The sequence below is a fragment of the Fukomys damarensis genome, unplaced genomic scaffold (assembly GCF_012274545.1).
Source record: "Fukomys damarensis isolate Sample0158 unplaced genomic scaffold, DMR_v1.0_HiC HiC_scaffold_3, whole genome shotgun sequence".
Lineage (NCBI taxonomy): Eukaryota > Metazoa > Chordata > Mammalia > Rodentia > Bathyergidae > Fukomys > Fukomys damarensis.
The window spans coordinates 46,823,306-46,838,425 of record NW_022900915.1 but is presented as its reverse complement, the minus strand read 5'-3'; the positions used below and the strand labels follow the sequence as shown (position 1 = coordinate 46,838,425).

The following is a 15,120-nucleotide window of genomic DNA, read 5'->3' as shown; positions in this document are numbered from 1 at the left end:
ACTGTATCCCTAAAATGTACCAATAAACTCAATTAAAGCTGAAAAAAAAGAATATAGACAAGAAAGACAGTACCCCACATAACCTGTTCTGTACAATACTCTTGAATGAATTTTTTGTTTGTTGTTTCAGAGCTCTAACTTGGGACCTGATACTTGCAATGCAGGTGGCCGAACCACTGAGCTAAATCCCTGACCTTCTTGAATGAATTATTAAGGGGACCCCAATTTTGCATGATCTATACAAAAAATTTCCTTCATCCCCTAAAGGAGTATGCACCATATCAAATCCTACCATTGCAGAGAGGACCATGGGGAGACAACACTACAAAGTTCATTTACAATTAATTTAATACTTCTCAACAAAATAATAGCCAACCACACACTGTTAAGAGAAAGGAAAATTTCCAAATGCTACTGAGTAAATTTGGAAGAGATTCCCAATTCAGTAATTGGAAATCTCAACACAGACACACACACACACACACACACTAAAATATGCAAAATCAAGGTATAAAATGTTTCCATACCTCAATCTATTGATACAACAATTGATGCAATGTTGGACAATGAATTAACTAAATTAGTCCTAAAATAATGAATTGCAATAAAGATTTTAAAAATGTAAACAATTGAGTAGTAAAATACAACCCATGACAAAGCATATCCATAAGATTTTTGACAAAAAAAGAAATTTCAGAAATGAGAAGCTCAAAGCTGGTTGTTGGTGAATGGCTGCAATCCCATCACTCAGGAAGCTGATGAGAAAGTACCAATAAACTCAATAAGATTAAAAAAAGAAGAAGAAAGACTGCGAGTTTGATCCCAGTGTTGTAATTTTACAACTTAATGAAACTATCTCAAAATCTTTTTGAAAGTGCTAGCAATTCTGTGTGAGAGCCTATGTTCTACCCCTTGTGTTGAAATAACTTCAGGAAGTTAAATAACCAATTTTGTTGAAAGTTTCACTACTAGATCAAGCAGAGGAAAGGATATCAGTGCTTGTGTTAAGGTACAAAAATGCAGAAAAATGTTCGTATGTGAATCTATGAACAGAATATACAAGATCATGGTAGGAAATAAAAAGAAATAAGACAATTGGGAGTTGGTAGTAAGTAGAAGATATAGTTGTTAATGACACATAAATGCTATCCAATTAAAAGAAATCAGAAAATTTCCAAAAACTCAGAATTGAGATGGACATTCAGGTACTGAAGACATTTATAACCTAAAAGAAGGTCAACCAGAAAAGAAACTGTCCATTGAATGTTATATTCAAAATGCCAAAATTATTGAAAGTTTTAATACAGAAATGTCAACTAAGTTATACTAGCAAACTCTGCAGAAGCACAACAGATTTCTCAGAAGAAACATTAAAGGTCAAGAGAGCAAAGAATGATGCAGGTCAAGAACAACAAGCTGTCAACTTTATTTGTAAAATAACCATTAACTTTGATTACTGTATCATAGAAAGAATTGAAAGAAAATGATCTCAAATAACAAGCATAAATTAAAGGAATTCATGACTACTCAAGTAGCTTTGCAAGAGTGATTTAAAGGTATAATATCCTCAGAAGGGGAATATGAACACTACTCAGGGTATACAGAAAGGAATAAATACTATTAGAAGAGTAAACAAAGAAAACAAAAATATTTAAAAAAGTAAAAATGGACAGGAATCTAGACATACTTTTCTATAAGTATGTTATATGTAAATGGACTTAATTTTTTAATTAAAAGACAATGAAAACTTGGTTCAAATAAAGATCCAACTGTATCTTGCCTGCAAGAAACACACCACCATCTTAAATACACACATTCTGAAAATGAAAGAATGGAAAATGATAACTCCATACAAATCTACTCTGAAAGCAAGCCAGAGTTCCTCAAGACATTTAATAAGAAAAGGTATAAAAAACTTCACATTTTTTGACAGAGCAAACCAAAAAGAATGTGTAAAAATCATAAAAATATACGCCATGAAATTTGATGCATTCAGTTTAGTAAAACAAACACCAATGAGCATAAAAAAGATAAGCTTCAAGACAGGAATTATGACTAAATTCAATATTGTCCTCTCATATAGAGATGAAGCATTCAAACTCAAAAACACAATTCACAAGAAAGAATGAAATTAAACTATACTAAAAATGAATTGTACTTAACAGGCATTTTCAGAATTTTCTTTCCAACAAAACCACCTCACAAACTATTTCCAAATAGGCTAAAATTGTGCTTTAGGCCATAATTCAGAAGCTAAAAAATTAATATAGCCCATTGTATATCAAATAACAATGAAAGAAAAATAGGTATTAATAATAATTGCAAGAATACAGAAATACTTAGAGATTAAGCCACACTTTTGAATGAATTATTCCAATGACAATGAATAATACTCACAAGGACAAATATTTGTTGATTCAGCCTTCAGAAGAACCACAGTGGCACTACAGCCATATCTTAGTTCAAGAGGTAAAGTCTCTCTAATGTTCTAGTGGGAAACAAAACTGACCAAGAATCAAATCTCATTTTCCCATAAGGCCCACAATGAACCTAACCATTGGATTTGATTTCTTTCTCATCCAACCACATAAGTCCCCAGAATCATGGAAAGAACCCAGTTCCTGAACCCAGGTGTTGCTGTCCTCATAAGTTCTCAAGGACAGGATGAGCAGGACGAGAGCTGGGAGAATGAGCAGCTTCTCTTTCTGCTGTGAATCTGAACTCTGCATGATGAGAGGTTCAGGACCCGACTGGCATCCATGGTTGCACAGAAACATGAATCTGCTAAATGGAAATGAATAGCACCAGCACACATAACTGAACCATAAATTCTATTTAAAGAATATTTTCTGATAATAAAAATTAGAAAAGTAAACTTAGAGCAGTGGGCTCCCTCTGAAGAGAAGCTTCCCATTCCTTCAGTTATTAGCGGTTATGAGATAGATTTTGAAGAACATTTCCTGTGTTCCACCTGCGCTGGAAATGTAGTGTTGGATCTTTGCTACACAGCATCTTGGTAAAGTGACAGGTGCCTTACAACCCGTGTTAAACATTCTGAGATAATAGCTATTACCATGTTGAGAACAATTTCATAATGAACAGTACCTAAGGAGAATTAAATATTGATCCTCCAATGCCAGACCTGTTAAGAATCTCTTCCAGGGCGTTCCTGTTAAAGTTTTTCTATTGCGCTGTAGTGCAGTAATTTGCTCTCCAGGAAAATCAAAACTGGGAAACCCATGGAGACACACCCTAGCATCGCAGAATGAAGCAGGAATATTTACCCACAGGGTCCCACCAGATTGTGAGATGCAGGACCCTGGAGAGTCTGAGAGGAACAACGGGATCCACAGGAAGGACCTGCAGTGCCCAGGAAGCACGGAGCACCCACGGGGTCCTGCCTGCCCTGGCCCAGGCCCAGCCTACAGCCTGAGTGGCCCCTGTGGTCCAGGTCCCCCAGGACTTTCCCAGGAGCCCTCGGGTCTCCCAGCACCAGGTCAGAAAGGCGGGACTAAGGCTCCGAGGTCAGTGCGGAGCCGGGTCTGAGGTGCGTGTGGGCTGTGGAGGCGCTGGGAGGCGGGAAGTTCTCTGCTCCAGGGGCCTGGCCTGGCCAAGCAGCCTCTGGATAGGAGAGAAGAGGGCTGGGGCTCTGGGTGCATCCGTGTGCAGCTCATGGGGCGTCCACACTCTGCAGAAGGTGCTTACAGTAACAAAATTCGGGAGGAGCAAGGGCTATAAGTAACTTCTTTTAAAATAAGGCAACATTAAAGGAAATTGTATTTGGCTACCATGAGTTTCAAACTTAGACCAACAAATAGACAGGTGCTGCATGATTGATGGATTTTTCCTTAAAATGAAGAGAGTGAACCTGCTCATTATTTTTTAAATATGAAGATGTTATATCTAAAGCATAAATTGTCATAAAATGTTGGAAAAAGTGAGAGTGATTCTGAACAGTGATGTGAGTTGATAGTGAGACTGATAAACCCAGAGAACAGCTGATGTTCTCTATAAGTTACCTTTCTTGGTACACAAAGATAGGAAGATAGTGCTATACATTCAGTTATCCTCTCTTCTTGAAATTATGGCTGCTTTAAAGAACACTATAATTACAATATAAATTAAAATTTTATATGAACTAAAATAATTTAAATTGTGAAATTTCCCTGAGTATTAAACACACTAGATATTTACAGGAGAATCCACAGTTCCAATTAAATGGTCTTCATGTAGGATGAGCAGGGACATCAGGTCCAGACCTGTGCTCACCTCCTGGGCAGGGAAACCGTGGGGACAATTTGAACCTTCCTGAGTCTGACCCTAGTGAGGTACATGAGGAACCCTGGGAGTAGGAATATTTCCTGCAGGCCCAGGAGGTCCTGGAACAGATGTAGATCCCTTGGCGGACACCGTTGGCTGTGCAGCTCACTGTCTGCAGTGGAAAGGATCCCTATGTGACCCCCCGTCCCATACTTAACTCCACACCTAATCTAACTTAGCGAATGGGTGCAGGAGTCTGTGTGGGAAAGGAGCAGTTCAGAGATGAAGTGGACGTGGAGGTTCAGGCACAGGCCTTGCCTGTTCCCGGTGAGAAGAGCTTTTGTGCTGACTGCTGAACACGGCCGGGTGTGCAGGGGGCGCAGGACGGGACAGGGACACAGGGACATGTGGATCCATCCAGCCTGACACAGGGTCCACAAGACGAGGCCCTGTGCTTTGCTCCTCCTCTCTTAGGACAGCTGGCCCAGGCTTATTTCCACCTGCCGTGTTGCCGACCTGGTCTCACGGGCTTGCTGGGTGTTTAAGGCTGAGAAGGACACAGTAAATGTGTCCTCACTGTGCTCTCCAAATCCCTTCCAACCCCCAAAAACTTTCTCTGAGTTGTTTCTGTGCCTTTCTATATGGCTGAAAACACAAACTGCCCATCCATCTGAAGAGGCTATCATGATATATAATAAAACCATCCAAAGAATGACATGATTTTCTCTTTTTTACCAGAATCTGATATATAAGCATTTGAAGGTAGGAGGCCTCTCATGAAGGACTGAGCTCCAGGAGACTGCAGAGCAGAGCCTGGATGTGCTGCACAGGATATTTCTCAGTCACTTGGCTTCAATTTCATAAGACTGTAAGCTGACATACTTGCATTTGACTTCATTGTCATAGATGGGCATGCAGACATAGCATGGTCCAACGTCTGTGCTGGAGGTCAGTGCTTTCCCTGTTCCGGGAAGCCTGATCTGGTCCCTGGGTGTAAGATTTCTGCTTGTAGGGGATTAGGAACCTTCCCTCTGCAAATTCCAGGAACTTAGGACAAATTTTCCAACAGGTAAACAAAGGAAGTGAAGTCTTTGCAAACACAGTAGAGAAATTTCTTATTTTTTATTATTATTTCTTATAATATTTGTAGTCTTTAAAAGTCTATCTTTCAATTCTTTATAATATTTCTAGTGAACTGAACTAAAAATTATATTGTAAATTTTAAAAGTTTGTGAAAATAATCTCCTCTAAAACCAGAAGCAACCACATATCTAGGGGTTCCAAATATGTATTAAACTGTATGTCTAAAACTGAGATACTCCCACTCATTTACATATGCATACCTTTGGGGGAAGTTTACCTCTTGATGACAAATGATTTTGTAAGTGAACAACGTCTGAGTTTGAAAAAAAATATAGAACATCTTTTTGAAAAATTTTCAGATTTATGATAATATGTAAAAAATGTTAGCCATATTCAAGCAAATGTGTGAGGCAGAAAATGAAAATTAGTTTTTAAATTTTTTTCTTTATTCAAAAGCTATACTAGTTGAATATGTCAGTACTAGTAAAGTGATAAATGTAAATCATTGCTTGTTTTTATGTACAACATCATTGCAGGAAATCTCAGGAAAAGCAAAACAAATATCAGATGGGAAATTACAATGAAACTACTACCAACTTCATCCTCCTGGGCCTGTTCCCCCCATCCAGCCTTGGCCTTTTCCTCTTCACTCTCACTGTCCCCACATTCCTGATGGCCCTGACTGGCAACCTGTCCATGGTCCTGCTCATCCTCCTGGACGCCCAGCTCCACACACCCATGTACTTCCTGCTCAGTCAGCTCTCCCTCATGGACCTCATTTACATCTGCACCACTGTGCCCAAGATGGCTTCCGGTTTCCTGTTTGGGAACAAGTCCATCTCCTTCATTGGGTGTGGGGTGCAGTGTTTCTTCTTTGGGACTTTAGCAGGTTCAGAAGGACTGCTCCTGATGTCGATGTCCTATGACCGTTACGTGGCTATTTGCTTCCCTCTGCACTACCCAGTCCGCATGAACAGAAGAGTGTGTGTGCTGATGATCCTGGGATCCTGGGTCATGGGTGCTGTCAACTCCTGTGCTCACACAGTCTATGTCCTCCACATCCCTTACTGCAGGTCCAGGGCCATCGATCATTTCTACTGTGATATCCCAGCCATGCTGACTCTGGCCTGTAGGGACACCAGGGTCTATGAGTACATTGTGTTCTTCAGCATCATCATCTTTCTCCTGTTTCCTTTCTTGGTCATCCTGGGTTCCTACGGAAAAGTGCTCCTTGCTGTCTACCGCATGCGCTCAAGGGAAGGTAGGAAGAAGGCCTATTCCACCTGCAGTGCCCACCTCACCGTGGTGACTTTCTTCTATGTACCTTTTGTTTTCACTTATCTCCGCCCCAAATCCCTCCGGTCTCCAGCAGTGGACAAGTTGGTGGCCGTCTTCTACACCATCTTCACCCCAGTGCTCAACCCTGTGATCTACAGCCTGAGGAACAAGGAGGTGCTGGGGGCCCTGAGGAGAGTGGCTGCGAGGATCCATTCTATAGCAATGTAGGTATTTTTCTTATTTTTAGGTAAATTTCTGCCTCAGCATATTCAGCAGTAGATATGCACAAGAAAATCTATAGTTCTGAGGCTTCAGGAAATAGAATTGACATTTAAGATTTTAAAATTTTGTGGTATGACATAATCGTAATTATCTGTTTTACTATATACATTTTCACTTTGTGTCCATTTCCAAATAAAAAATTTTTTGCCTGAAGTTTATGTCATTTGAGGGAAATTATTTCATTATTATGAAAATATTGATAGGGAAAATGCACTTCGAGGGAGGGAAGGTCGTCCTAGAGGTGCAATGCCAGAGGGACCACACAGCCTGAAGCTCTGGACTGCCCCTGTCACCCACTCACCCAGCCGACAGGCCTCTGCGGTGCCCCTCCAGGAGTCTACAACGCTGGGGGTGTCGGTACCCGGCCCGCGGGCCCCGTAGAGACCGGGCTCTCACCCCTGGCATGGCGGGCACCTCTGCCCCAGTCAGCGTCACAGCTGAATAAAGTCTGCTGCGCGTACCATGAAGCTCGAGGGAAGCTCTGCCTGGGAACAGCGTGGGCGTCCGCTCAGGAATACCTCGGTCAGAGATGTTCTTCTTGGCGACGTTGCTGGTGACAACAAAATGACCCAGCCATGGAAGCAGCTGCTTTCCCTGCTCCGGGATCACCCTGAGTGTCAGGGCCAGGTCGGTGCCGGCTGGGCCCGTGGTGGATTGGCACACGGTTCAGACCGCTTGGAAGTCTGCTGAGCTGGGAGAAAAGGCTGATCCCTGGTCTGGGCTCCAGAGTCTTGAAATCTGTTGATGCTGCTTCATTGACAGGATTCCAGGCCAGCCCATGGCGGGGGGCTTCTCTGAGTCTCCTCCTCCGGGTCTTTTCCTGTTTGCAACATGAAACTGTCCGTGGGTGGCATGAAACCATGGACAGGAGGCTGGGGAGCTGGGCCGGTCACCAAGTCTCCCAGAAAACTCTCAAAGCTATAGGCGTATTATCCCTAGGCCCTGCCACCCCAGGCTTAACCAGAGGCTGAAGAAGGGTCTCAGAGCTGTTTCTCCTATTGGCCATTTAAGGGTAAAGGTGAAAGACTGGTTAATGATGAGAAAACCTTCAGAAGGAAAGAATGCTTCGTGGACCATTGGTTCTTTGGGTGTTTTAGGCAGTTTTAAATTATTACTTTTAAAATCAACGCTTTTAAACAGAAACAACTTGGCCGAAATATGTCACAGAATTTAGATATCCATTAAAGCAAAGTTTCATATTAAAAAAAAAGGAGGAGGAGGAGGAGGATAGGATGCAGAAGTGTACAGGAAGTAGTTGCATTTATGTATGTCCTGGACAACAGATGCTTCTTCCTGATCTTAATCATTTCAGCCCAGGCTGAGCCAGGCTCCTTCCCCTTACCCTGTGACAACCAGATTCCTGTGGGGCCCCAGGGACCAACGCTGAAGCCAATTTCCAGCTCCTTCTCAGGACAGCCTGAGTCCCTCTGCTCCTGCTGCCCTAGGCAGAGGTGGCAGTGCTGTCCCAAGAAGTCATAGCCCAGGGGACCTCAGCAAGAGGATCTGTCCTCCTCCCTCCTCTGCTCCTCCCAAACTCTTGACCCCATGTCTTCAGCCTTGGTCTCAGCACATGTCCCGGAGGTTCTCCACTCCTGGGGATGCTCAGGCAGCACCAGTGCATGGGCTCAGGGTGCAGACATCTGAAGCTCTGGGCCCTGGTAGGACCATGTGGAAGCAGCCAGAGTCCACGCTCCATGGAGACTGCTGGGGAAGTCACAGTGGACAGTGTGGCCAGGGCAGCTGTGGGGACCTGGGTGCTGCTCTTTCTGAAGCCCTGGATGCCTGGTCAGAGCCACAGGGGTGGCAGAAAATTCAAGGGGTCTATGATGGCCCCTCTTGCTGAAACCCTGCAGAAGGTACTTCCTGCCCACCCACTGAGTTACACTTGTATTACTTGGTTTTATTGGGACCAGCCTGAGTCTCCTTTCCCAGTCTTCCTATCTTGTTTCCTGCTTCCTCTTTCCCTCCTCTCTCTGTTACACAAAGGTTTATTCCATCTTCTGAGAAGTCAGGATAGAGGCCAAGCAGGGCAGCTGCAAAAGAACTGACTGCACCAGCAGGGCGCTGTGCAGCTCTGTTCTGAGCTCACAGTGCGGGGTGGGCTCCCCCCGGAACTCGGTGCTGTCTCTGTCTCTTCCCGAGAGTAGCCCTCAGGCAGAGCCTGCTACCTCCTGGGTGCAAGCGAGGATTGTTTGTGGCTGTTTAATAGAAATTCTTTTCAGTTGTAATTCATAACTGATCAGTGTGTTGTGCACAGAGGAAGCAGATTATGTTTTCTGTATATCGTGATGTATATAAAGCGCTTATTTGTCTTTTATCAAAGAAATAAGAAACAGATAATTTTTAATTTTTAAGCATAACTTCAGTAGGAATGATTCTCCATTTCCCAGGCTAGATACGGGTCATATCTATTAAACAATATTCTGTATCAAGTACTTAAAAATGGCTGGCCTTATTGGCACACAGTGTATCCATTCAGGGTATAATTTCTGCTCTCTTGGGTCTGTTGTGCCTCTGTTTGTGTTACTACTAAAAGTAAGTGTTTCAGTCATTTGTTGACTTTCCTAGTAAGTCTTACATGTGAAATTTTTATGACAAAGTTACAATGATTGTGCCAGGTAGTTCACTGATATAGAAAGTTTACTGAAATTCACAAGCTAAAAGTACAATCTCTTACTATTTACAATATTCAGAAAAATGTACTATGTTCCAGGAATTTCCTATCTTATATTTTTGAAGCAAATCATTTACAAAAGTCAATTTTATGCTATTTTATCTTATACTTGACTTACAGTAAAAATTTTTTAAAGAAATTGTCCTGTGATCCTGGAAAAGCCAATGAACATTTTCATTGTACAGTTGAAACAATATTAGTGAACAGGGCCCCTTACTGAAAGTGTATGTGATGTGATGTAACCATAGGGGTATCTCTAATAAAATTTTCTGATTATCACTAAGTTGATAAACATGTGGACTATTTTAAGCACTCACATGACTACCAAATGATTGACAGAGTCGGGGTGTGTGCAGTCCGTTACCGAGGGGTGCACTAGGACGTGAGGGAGTGGCCGTGTCCACAGCTAGGACTCGATTCCCTGTGGGCTGACGGTTAATGGAGCCTGTGCCCAGTCCTGGCCAGGGACAGTTTGCTTCCCTAAGAGGAACAGAGAGGTAGCGTCCTGGGTCATTTCATCCACCTGGGTCAAACAGTGAGGCTGGCAGAACAAACCAGCTGAGGAGCTGGGCTGAGCAGGGAGGGGGCCTAAGTCACACCCGCTCCCTCTGTCCTCCCTCTGCCTCTCCCTGTTTCCCTCTCCCTCTCTCTCTCGAGCACAAATAACCTCCTTTTTGCTCTCCTCACTCTGTCCCTGTCTCTCTGTCTAGGTCTCTCTATCTCTGTCTTTTTCTGCCTCTTTAATATAAATACCGTAATAACCACATACGTACATTTAAAAGCCATAGTATGTACATAGATAAAATGATTGTGCGCCGCTACATTTCATTGTATTAAACTGTCTTCCTGTGAAATGGTCTACATGGATCAACGTAATGCTGCTTAACAACATTATAAGATCTTTCATAAAAATTTCAAGCGTCGTACTTACTGCATTGTGACCAACTGATTTGAAAAGCTTGTTAAAGGTACTGAACTTCTTTCACATACACTGCAACATAACATGAGAAACAGAAGTAAACCTCTGAGTTGCCATAACAGTGTGGAATAAAGTCATGGCTTTGTTGGAAGTCGTCCACGAAAAATGAGGTATAATAGATGTAATAAGAGTGTCTAGCTGAGGAATTGTGCTATTGGCTCAAAAAAAGCATTTGAAAATAGTACATTGCTGTTCTCTGATGTATAATTCTTACTCCTCAATCAGAGGCTTATTTCCCATAGGTAAAATGGCAATTTTAATTTGAAATAAATAGTTTACATAGTTGATAACATATGCTGGTATAACTTTAGACTGAACCTAGTGTCAAGAGTGTCTAGCTGAGGAATTGTGCTATTGGCTCAAAAAAAGCATTTGAAAATAGTACATTGCTGTTCTCTGATGTATAATTCTTACTCCTCAATCAGAGGCTTATTTCCCATAGGTAAAATGGCAATTTTAATTTGAAATAAATAGTTTACATAGTTGATAACATATGCTGGTATAACTTTAGACTGAACCTAGTGTCTCTTCCAATCTGTAAAACCTTACTTAAATATAAAGACATGTAGAGACTTTTCAGAGCCATAAGAACTTCTCACACACCATGAATTCAAAGAATTTTTCAAAGGGTTAAGGATACAATGGGAAAGCACTTTCTCTGATTGGCCCCAAATCTCATGGAGAAGACACGGATGGGAGGTGTGTGTTTCAGCCACGTTCCACCATCAGTGCTAGTAACAAGCCACATTTGGACCTGGACGGGGAAACAATTTCCTTGGGAAGAGTTCCGCACATGTTATATGGCAGTGCTTTTCTCAGGGGTAAGAGTCACACTGGCAAGCGCTGCACTTGGATTCCTGTGTGGATTTTGTCCAAAGCCCAGGAACTCTTGCCTGGCACAGGGGGTACAATTTAATACTTCTATCAGTGTGGGGGTCACTCAAGGGCCATAGAGACTGTGCAAAGTGTGAAACACGTCGGAGGGGACTTCAGATGCCCCACAGAAGCATGCGTGTGATGGCACAGGATCCCGAGTGCAGTAAGAAATAACTTAGGGATTGTTTGCAACAACACGAACACACAGATATAGCAGGGTAGAAAACAAGAGCGCTATGAAAACATAAGCTTGTGGAAAGGGCCGAAGCGGGGGAATTGATGAACACGTGAGTTGCTCTTATGCTGCGCCTGTATAGGAAGTGAGTTATGGTATAATACGAAGTATTAAATGATAATAAGCATCTAATGGGCCTCACTATGGGCCAGGGATTCTGTAATGGTTGGGAAATCATTGCTGAAGGCACCTGGAAGGATTGCAATGAAGTAAATAATTTACTGACAAAGAAAAACCAGGAGGGAAATATGGTTCCAGTGAGTGAGGGAAAGTTAGCAACTGTGAGTAAACACTGCTGACTTAGTGTTGTCAGCCAAAGCCACCCATTTTGAAAATCCGCTTGTGGTCACCGGGTTACACGAGGCACAATGCCGCTCACGTCCCACGTGTGTCCCCGATCCCACGGCCAGAGCGGGGGTCAGAGGCCGGGCACTTGCTCCAGTCTGCACCTCACTCAGACGCTGCTCTCCGGACCCTGAAGCCCAGTGCAAGCCTCGGCTCACATGCAGGACAAAAGAGGGCTGAGGTTCGCAAGGAAGCATCCCAGGTACACACCCTAAATACAGCTAAGCACCCGGGGCATTTGTGTATTTCAGTAACATATACTGTACATCCAATTCAGAAACAGCAAAATTGAAATAAACTATATTCAAATTTGTGAATCACTGCTAAAGAAGTGTCCAATATTTGTTATTAATTTTGCTGATTACAGCAGTTAATGAAGGAAAGTTCTCTAGATTTGTGTATTTTATATTCAATCATTTTCTGTGAATATATGTTTGTATGTAAATATGTATAAAGGCAGACATCACAGACACTGAAGGTGTGAAAAATTAAAGGTGGCCATTTAACGAATCACTGTGTAAGCATTAGTAACAGGATTTCCCACAAAAAAGATTATGCAGTATAATTTAAATTTCTGTAGCATAAAAATAACAAAATTAAAAATTTTTAAAAGATATGTTATTTTGTTTAAATATACATGACTTCTTTTATACAAACTTGTTCATTTAACACTATAAACTTTTATAACATTTTATCACTTACCATTTTTGATTTCTTAGAATTGCTACATTTAAATTCCTAAAAGTTTTGATTTGAACAATGTATTTAGAAAATTCAGTTCCTTTTCCTCAATATATATTTACTTGCTCACTTTTTAAAAATTTATTTTGTGAAGAAAATAAAACAAAATTTCATAGCAAAATAAGAGAACAACAGATAAAACACCGTGTATCATAATGTCCAATGTAGTTCTTTAGAATATAAGACATTGACAAATAAGATTCTGTCTCACAAACATGACAGATAAAATGAAAAACTTTCTTTTTGCTAAATTAAAAGTAATTCATAATATAAATGAAATAAATTTCCATATAAAGTATTTTTCAAACGATGGAATAGATAATTTGGAGAATTATTGGAACTTCTTTCTACTTCCTTTTATCTGCTTTCTATTTTGTCTCTTCTGTTTTCGCGTATATATTGTTTCTCATATAAGAGAGACCACAGATACTTAAGCTTATGTGTCTGACTTATTTCCCTTAATGTTGTTCTCACGCTGCATGCACTTACGTTTTAATGCTTCAAGGTAATTATCCTTTTAAATGAACAGCCCTGCACCATTAGTGGAATGTGAGATAGTACAACTTCTATGATGTTCAATGCGTGCTTCTGTAAAACGCTGAAAATAAGTTCCATTTGGCCCAGTTACTTACCCTTCTAGATACCTTCCTGAGAGGCACAATCACCACACTGGCATACATGCATATCTGTGTCTGCAGCACTGAGCTCCTAACAGCTAGATCTTGCACACAGTGCACATATGTGCATCGGCAGGTGAACAAATCAGGAAAGATGTTATTCACTCTGATAGCAGGATCAGAGCATGGGGACAGCAGTAGTACTCTCCATACCACAGGCTCCAGAGAAAACCTCCTTGGTCTGATCAACTCATTCTTTTCATTAATTGCACAGATAACACAGAACAATGCTTAGGAACCAGGAGACACTTCAGGCACTTGGCTTCCACTAGTGAATGAGGCAAAGATATTCTATAAATGGGGGTGGGACAATGACAGTGAAGGGCAGGCCCAACTCGTGTTTGTTATTTAACATGACGGAAGGTGGGATGAAACAAAATGTGAAATGGAGAAGGGATGGAGGACCAGGAAGGTGAGGGCTCCAGGCTTTCACAGGTGTGCAGGGAGGGCCCACTACAGGCCACACTGGAGAGACAAGCAGAGCAAAGTTCCCAGAATTCACCATGACCTTGAGTCTCCATGCAGAGCCCAAGGCAGATTACACCTCCTCACTCTCCCAGGTGACTGACGCCCATGAACGCCCATCCTGTAAAGCTTGGCATTCATGAAACGCTCTGTTAGACCATTGATACTAATGTAAAACACTTCAGCAATTCTCATTTTGCTACATAAGCTCATGGGAACAATTTTGGGATTTATCAACTTTTCATCTTTATATTTTATCTTTAGATAAAACACAGAAATGCAGCATGAGCCCTGAGAATCAGACGTCCAGCAGGGATTTCATCCTTCTGGGACTGTTCTCTTCCTCCAGCACCAGCCTGATCTTCTTCTCCTCTCTGTGCATCCTTTTCATCCTGACTGTCACAGAAAACACCCTCCTGATCCTCCTCATCCAGAGGGACTCCCGGCTCCACTCCCCTATGTACTTCCTGCTCAGCCACCTCTCCTTCATGGACATCTTGCACATTTCCAACATCGTCCCCAAAATGATCGCCAACTTCCTGTCTGGCAGCAGAACCATCTCCTTCACAGGCTGTGGATTCCAGATCTTCATATCCATCGTCCTGCTGGGTGGCGAGTGCCTTCTGCTGGCTGCCATGTCCTATGATCGCTATGTGGCCATCTGCTACCCCCTGCGCTATGCCGCTCTGATGAGTGACAGACTCTGTGTGCTCATGGCAGCAGGGGCCTGGCTGGTGGGGACCCTCAACTCCGTAGTCCACACAGCCTATGTGCTCCACTTTCCCTTCTGTCACTCAAGGGCTATTGATCATTTCTCCTGTGAAGTTCCCGCCATGCTGAAGTTGTCCTGTGTGGACACGTCGCACTATGAACAAGGAGTTGATGTAAGTGGCATCATTTTCCTGTTGATCCCTTTCTCCGTGATCTCTGTATCTTATGTCAAAATTTTGTACACTGTCTTACAAATCAAATCGTCAGAGGCCCGGAAAAAGTCCTTTCCACCTGTTCCTTCCACATGGTTGTGGTTGTCATGTTCTATGGACCATTTATTTTCACATACATGAGACCCAAGTCCTACCACAGTCCAGGTCAGGATAAGTTCTTGGCCACATTCTACACCATTCTCACACCCACCCTCAACCCTGTCATCTACAGCTTCAGGAATAAAGATGTTCTTCAGGCTGTCAGTAACATCATCAAACATATTCCCATGGCTAACAAATGA

General features: G+C 42.2%; 1 protein-coding gene and 1 pseudogene across 1 annotated transcript; both read left to right on the top strand.

Moving 5' to 3' along the window:
• The first annotated feature begins 5,910 nt into the window (after nucleotides 1-5,910).
• Nucleotides 5,911-6,849, top strand: LOC104858251 (olfactory receptor 2L3-like). The gene has a single exon (XM_010618336.1). The coding sequence runs from the start codon at nucleotides 5,911-5,913 to the stop codon at nucleotides 6,847-6,849; it is 939 nt and encodes a 312-aa protein (XP_010616638.1).
• Nucleotides 6,850-14,179: 7,330 nt separating this feature from the next.
• LOC104858250 lies at nucleotides 14,180-15,120 on the top strand (annotated as a pseudogene).